This window comes from Aythya ferina (assembly GCF_964211825.1).
Source record: "Aythya ferina genome assembly, contig: HAP1_SCAFFOLD_891, whole genome shotgun sequence".
In the NCBI taxonomy this organism is placed as follows: Eukaryota; Metazoa; Chordata; class Aves; order Anseriformes; family Anatidae; genus Aythya; species Aythya ferina.
Genome location: NW_028180899.1, coordinates 24065 through 30954, shown reverse-complemented (window position 1 = coordinate 30954; position 6890 = coordinate 24065). Strand labels below are relative to the sequence as shown.

General features: G+C 67.5%; 1 protein-coding gene and 1 long non-coding RNA gene across 2 annotated transcripts in view; one reads left to right on the top strand and one right to left on the bottom strand.

The window, feature by feature from the left end:
- Window positions 1-94: 94 nt before the first annotated feature.
- On the top strand, window positions 95-420 carry LOC311429383. Its single transcript, XR_014688241.1, has 2 exons — window positions 95-155; window positions 254-420. It is a non-coding gene; the product is annotated as an uncharacterized lncRNA (long non-coding RNA).
- Window positions 421-464: 44 nt separating this feature from the next.
- Window positions 465-6890, bottom strand: part of LOC311429382 (ryanodine receptor 1-like) — a 30463-nt gene continuing 24037 nt past the window's right edge. Inside the window, 16 exon segments of the mRNA XM_084540466.1 lie at window positions 465-665; window positions 919-970; window positions 1075-1175; window positions 1271-1317; window positions 1395-1551; window positions 2053-2187; window positions 2271-2417; window positions 2500-2560; window positions 2650-2780; window positions 2872-2914; window positions 3008-3138; window positions 3686-3901; window positions 4302-4388; window positions 4489-4657; window positions 4790-4863; window positions 5286-6646. Coding sequence (XP_084396592.1) covers window positions 570-665; window positions 919-970; window positions 1075-1175; window positions 1271-1317; window positions 1395-1551; window positions 2053-2187; window positions 2271-2417; window positions 2500-2560; window positions 2650-2780; window positions 2872-2914; window positions 3008-3138; window positions 3686-3901; window positions 4302-4388; window positions 4489-4657; window positions 4790-4863; window positions 5286-6646 — 3008 coding nt within the window. The 3' untranslated portion in view covers window positions 465-569.

The window sequence follows — 6890 nt, the reverse complement described above, 5'->3', positions numbered from 1 at the left end:
CCCCGGCACCCCAATTTTTTTTTTTCCGGGGGGGGGCACCCCCCTGACCCCCCCCTTCCCTTTTTTTCCCCCCCCCCAATTTTAAATCTCCCCCCCCAGCTGATCGAGGAGCTCCGGGACGAGCGCTGGACTTTCCGCCTGCTCAGCTCTGAGAGGTTCGTGGGGGGGGGGGGTATTTTTTTTGGGGGGGGAGGGGGCAGCAGGGTGTGCCCCCCCTCACCTGCCCCCCCACCCCATTTATCCCCCCCCCCAGCACCCTGGTCCTGGAGACTCGCCCCACCGACGAGGAAGGCGCTTACAGCAACCTCTACGTCCAGGCGTGACCCCCCCCCCGGATAAAAAAAAAAATCCCCCCCCCCACTTTTTTTGCTGAAAATAATAAAAATGAAGGAGCCCCCCCCAAAAAAATAAAAATAAAAATTGCTGTTTCTTTGCTGGGGGAGGCACAAAACAAGGGGGGGGTCTGCAGGGTTTTATTGACGAGCGGAGCCCCCCCCCCCCAGGAGAAGAGGCGCTGGGGGGGGGCAGGAGCTGGGGGGGGCATTTTGAGGGGGGGTCTCGCGGGGGGGTCAGCCCAGCTGGTCCTCGTACTGCTTGCGGAAGCAGTCGCCGGCGGGGAAGAAGTCCCAGCAGCGCTCCTGGTACATCTTCCACACGTAGGACTCCTGGGGGGGGGCCGGGGGGGGGCACATTAACCCCCCCCAAAGCCCCCCCACATTGTGCCCCCCCCCCAAAAAAAAATTAACACCCCCTGCATCCCCCTCCCCTTACACTGCCACCCCATTGCAACCCCCCCATATCCCACAGGACCCCCCAAATCCTATAGGACCCCCCCCCAAATCCCTCAAGCCCCCCCCCACATTGTGCCCCCCCCCAAAACAAATTAACCCCCCTTTTTATTTTGGGGGGGGGTCCCACCTGCCCCGTGTGCTCCGTCTCGTCCTTGTTGATCAGGTACATCAGGAAGAACCTTTGGGGGGAGGGGGGGGGATGATTTTTTTTGGGGTGGGGGTCAGTGGGGGGGGTCGGGGGGTGTTGAGGTGCCCCCCCGCGTGCCCCCCCCCCGCTGCTCACATGTAGTTGGCCAGGTTGTGCTCCTCCAGCGTGTGGGTCTCGAAGCCGTGCGGCGTGGTGTCGAAGTAGTCGCTGCCGATGCCGCAGATGAAGCATTTCGTCTGGGGGGGGGGGCAAAATAAATTCGGGGGGGGGGTCCCCAACTTGTTGCCCCCCCCCCCAAACCCCAAATATTGCCCCCCACTCACCTCCACACCTGCTCCTGCTGATCCCGCAGCTCCCCGAAGGCGTCGATGATCAGACCTGGGGGGGGCAAAAAGGGTTCGGACCCCCCCCAGTGACCCCCCCCCAAAAAATAAAGGCCCCCCCCCCCCCGTTACCCTGGATGATGGCGAGGAGGATGACGATGACGAAGAAGAAGAAGGTGATGTCGAAGACGACGCGGTACAGCTCGTAGTCGTCCCCCGCCGGGTCCTCGATCTCGTCCCCGATGCCCCCCCCGGCCCGGACCCCCACGTACATGTGGAACAGGTAGCACTGGAGGGGGGGCACACAAAAAAAAGGGGGGGGTGTCAGCCGAGAGACCCCCCCCAAAGCATCCCAGGGACACCCAGGATCACCCACACACACACATGGAGACCCCCAGGAACCCCCCAGGTACCCCCAGACCCCCCCCACAACTCCAGAGACCCCCCCCCAAATCCATCCCATGGAACCCCCAGAACCCCCCCAATTTAATTCCAGACCCCCCCACACCCCCGGAGACCCCCCCCCAACCCCCCCAAAATCATCCCAGGGACCCTGAGGACCCCCCCAGTTTAACTCCAGACCCCCCCACGACCCCAAAGACCCCCCCAGGACCCCCCAAAACCCTTCCAGAGACCCCCACTCACCCCCAGGGACCCTCAGGACCCCCCCAGCCCCCCCCATAACCACCCAGCTCCCCTCCCAGCAGCACCGCAGCCCCCCCATGTCCCCCCATGTCCCCCCCCAGCCCCCCCATCCCCCCCCCGCCCCCCCCGCCCCCCCCCCCCGTACCGTCATCATGTCGTCGCACTTCATGTCGGGCTCGTCCTCGTCCTCGCTCTTGTTGTAGAACTTGCGGAAGAAGTTGAAGGCCACCACGGTGTAGAGGTACACCACCACGGCCAGCAGCCCCACCGTCATCGCCAGCTTGGGGGGGGGGCACAAAACATCAGCAACACCCCCCAAAAAAAAAAAAATAACCCCCCCCCCCCGGGTCCCCCCCCCCCCACCTGCTTGCCGTTGTGGGTGACGGAGGACAGGATGGTGCGCAGCGTCTTCACCCCCATGGCGATGTCCAGGAGGTGCGAGGCGAAGAAGAAGTTGTTGTAGTGGCCCAGCAGGGACATGGCCATGTACCACGTCAGGTAGAGGAAAGACTGCGCCGGGGGGGGCACCAAAAAACGCCGTCACCCCCCCCAAAAAATAAAAATGACCCCCCCCTTTCCCACCCCGACTCACGTTGTCGGTGAAGATGACGCCGAATTTCCAGATCTGGTAGCGGATGTCGATGGAGGTGATCCTGGAAGAGGGGGTGGGGGGGCAAAAATGAGGCTGGGGGCACCCCCGGATATTGGGGGGGGGTCCCCAAACGGCCCCCCCGGCACCCACCAGGTGAGCAGGGAGCTGTCGGGGGGGGGCTTCCTCTCGCCCTGCGCCCCGATCTCCAGGCTCGCCAGCTCCATGCCCAGCAGCTCGGCGATGCGCTCGCGCCCGTAGATGTCCCCGTACTTCTCCAGCACCTATGGGTGGGGGGGGGGGCGGGGGGGGCACCGGTGTGGGTGCTGGGGGGGGTCACCACCCCCTCACCCCCCCCCATTGCACCCTCCTCACCTTCCTCTTGACGAATTTGTCCCAGTAATTGCTAGGGAAAGACCTGGAGGGGGGGGGAAATAGGGGTGAGGGGGGGTCCCCGCGTTGTGTGGGCCCCCCCCAAAAAAAAAAATGCCCCCCCCGGACCCCCCCGTACTGGGCGTTGAGCACCAGCCGGTCCCACTGGCCCTTGACGTCGTCGTCCGGGGGCTGCTCGGTGATGTAGAGCCCCGAGAACTCGAGGCGCCGCGCCACCTCCTTCTCCCGCTTGAAGATCACCAGCGGGATCTGGGGGGACAGCGGGGTCAGGGGGGGTCAGGGGGGGTCAATGGGGTCAGGGGGGGTCAATGGGGTCTATGGGGTCGGGGGGGGGGAATGGGGATGGGGTCAATGGGGGCGTGGAGTCATGGGGTCAATGGGGTCATTGGGGTCATTGGGGACGGGGTCAATGGGGGCATGGGGTCATGGGATCAATGGGGTCATTGGGGTCATGGGGTCAATGGGGATATGGGTCTGGGGTCGTTGAGGGTGGGGTCATTGGGGTCATGGGGTCACTGAGGACATGGGGTCATTGGGGTCACCAGGGGCCGGGGAGGCACAGAGCCTGGTTGGGGGGGGCGTGGCTACAACCCAGAGGGTGTGGCCACTTTGTGGGCGTGGCCACGATAACAGAGGGCGTGGCTACAACACCAGGGGGCGTGGTTTGGGGCAGGCCATAGCCCCAGGCAGCAGCACCAGGGGCAGGGGGTGGAACACATGGGCGTGTCCAAAGAGGGCGTGTCCGGAGGGGGGCGTGGCCTATCTGGGCGTGTCGGGGGGGGCGTGTCCGGCCGACCTTGAGGCAGTTGTAGCCGATGATGCAGAGGAAGGCCACCAGCGTGTGCGCCAGCGCCAGCCCCTGCAGCGCGGGCTGCATGTAGCCGGTGCTCTCCTCCAGGAAGTAGTACACCACGCTGCCCTCCTCCCCCGCCGCCTCCCCGGCCTCCGCCTCCACCGCCAGCCCCGAGCCTTCCTCGGGCTCCTCCTCGGCGCCCGGGGGGTGCTCCGACACCTGACAGGGGGACCCCGGGTCACAGGGTCCTTTGTAGACCCCCCCTCCTGAATCCTTGTCACCCCTGAGCTCCCTGTCCCCCCCCTGAGCCCCCTGTGTCCCCCCACAGCCCCCTGTGTCCCCCCCCAGCCCTCTGTGGCCCCCCCATAAGACCCCTGTCCCCCCCCAGCCTCCTGTCCTCTCCCAACCCAGTCCTACCCCCAACCCCTGTCCCCCCCTGAGCCCCCTGTGTCCCCCAGAGCCCCCTGTGCCCCCCCCCAACTCCCTGTCCTCCCCCAACCCTGTCCTCTCCCCCAATCCCTGCCCTCCCAATCCCCTGTGCCCCCCCCAGCCCTCTGTGTCCCCCCCCAGCCCCCTTTCTCCCCCCCCTTCCCATCCTCGCCCCCCCCGGAGCCCCGACCTTGTAGAAGAGGAGGATGAAGTTGATGGCGAAGGCGAGGAAGAGCGCCAGGAAGCGCAGGTTGTAGAAATTCCGCGACAAGTAGTTCTGTGCAGAGGGGGGGGGGGCACAGTGAGACCCCCCCCCCCACCACCACCACCCCCCCAGCTCCGGGGGCCCGTCCACCCCCCCTTTCCCCCAGCCTTACCAGGAACTTGACCCTCTGCACCTCCAGCTCTGCCCAGAACTCCAGCCCCCCCTCAGCCGGGGGCTCTTTGCGCTCCCGGGGGACCGATTTCCGTCGCCTCTCGGGGGGGGGCGCAGCCTCCGGCCCCCCCTCGGCCCCCTCGGCCGCAGCTTTCTCCCCATTCTCAGTGCTGGGGAGAAAACGGGATGTCAAGGAGTGGGGGCACAACCGGGACCCTGCCCCGTAGCCCACCCCCTATGGGGTCATGGAGACCCCCCCCCCAAGCAGTGCTGGACCCCCCCCAGGACCCCCCCACACTCACTCGGCCTTCTCGGTCTCGGCCGCTGCCTCCTCCTCCTTCTGGGGCTCTTCCTCCACCACCTCCTCCCCATCCTCCTGCAGCACGAGAGGGGCTCAGCAGACCCCCCCCCACCTCAAAGACCCCCCCCCCCCCACTGCTGGGAGGGAATTCAGGGGTCCCACCCCCCACACACCCCATTGGGACCCCCCCATTGGAGGGACCTCATGGATTCTGCTCCCCATAAGGGATCCCAGAGCCCCCCCATAGAGACCCCAGACCCCCCTATAGGGACCCCAGACCCCCCCATAGGGACCTCAGCACCCTCCATAGGGACCCCAGACCCCCCCATTGGGAGCCCAGCACCCTCCATAGAGACCCCAGACCTCCCATAGGACCCCCAGACCCCCCCATAAGGACCCCAGACCCCGCCCATAGGACACTCAGACCCCCCCATAGGGACCCCAGACCCCCCCCATAGACCCCAGCCCCCTCCCCACAGCCCCCCCCAGCTGCCTACCCTGATCTTCCTCCTGAGGATGGGGGTGCCCTCGGGGGTGGGGGGCTCGGCGGAGGGGGGCTCCCCGATGTCCCCCAGCCCCCCGGGGGCGTCGGGGGCGGCCAGCCGGTAGTGCCCGACCTCCTTGCGCCCCCCGAAAGCCGCCGGCACCACGGCCACCGCCGCCACCGCCGCCTCTTCCTCCTCCTCCTCTTCCTCGGGGGGCTGCGGCAGGAGCTGGGCGGGCGGGGGGGCTTCCTCCTCGCCGCCACCCTCCCCCCCTGCGCCCACCCCCCCGGCCTCGCCGCCCCCCACGGCGTCCTGCGTGGGGTCGGGCATGCTGGCCAGCAGCTCGGCCAGCGCCAGCTTCTGGGCGCCTTCCACCAGCCCCCCCCCGAAGAGGGAGACCCAAGCCAAGCGCCCCACGGCCCCCAGCACCCCCCAGCCCCCCAGCAGCCCCCCCAGCACCGCCCGGCCCGCCGCCGCCCCCGCCGCCCACGCCAGCTCGCGCCCGGGCTTCTTGCGCAGCCGCCGCAGCCGCCGCCGCCACGAGTGGGGGGTCCCCAGCAGGCGCCGCAGCCCCCCGGCCCCCGCCAGCAGCTCCCCGAAAGCCGAGGAGGGCTCGGAGGGCGGCGGGGCGGCGGCGGCGCCGGCGGCCGGGGGGGGCTCGTCCTCGTCCTCCTGCTCCTCGCCCTCCTCGCCGTCGCGCGCCGGCTCCTCCTCGGAGAGGCGCGAGGCGATCTGCATCTCGAAGATGGTGTCCTCGCAGAAGCTGACGAAGAGCTCCATCTTCTCGGCCTCGCCGCCCTCGTTGACCACGTCGAAGATGAACTGGCGCTTGGACTCCTTGACCTGCGGCATCTCCCACTGCGCCTTGTTGGCGGCGCTGATCTCGAAGTAGAGGCGCTCGATGCGCCGCGCCGCGCCCATGATCTCGATGCGGCCCAGGAAGGGGCGGAAATACTCCAGGATGCTGGCCGCCTGCTCCAGGAAGGTGCGGAGCCGCTGGTCGTGGGGGACGTGCTCGGCCAGGTTGGTGAGCAGCACGGCCACGTTGAAGCCGATGTCGCGCGCCGGCTCCTGGAAGCGGCCGGCGAACGCCTCGACGTCGATCATCTCGTTCTCGTCCGCCTCGGAGCAGGACAGCAGGAACTGCACCTCGGCCGGCTCGTACTGCTTCTGGCTGTCCATGGCCTTCTGGAAATCCTTCTTGGAGATGAGGCCGCGCGGGTCCGAGACGTAGTCGCGGAAGGCGTCGGAGGCCACGATGTCGCGCAGCTTCAGGAACATGTCGAAGAACTTGAGGATCATGGTGACGTTGCTGGACGACTCCACCAGCATGTCCACCATCTGCCGCGCGATCGTGCCGTTCACCACGTTCCCTGCGGGGCAATGGGGGGGTTATTTATTAGGGGGGGGGATTTATTCATTACGGGGTGGGGGGCACGAAGGGGGACCCGCCGTCAGGTCCCGGAGGGCCCCCAGGGACCCCCCACCAGGTCCCAGTAGAAGACCCCCAGGGGACCCCCAGGGACCTCCCCAGGGAGCAGAGACCCCTAGGATCTCCCCCTGGGGTATGGGGACCCCCAGAGACCCCCCCACCAGGTCCCAGTAGACCCTCAGGAG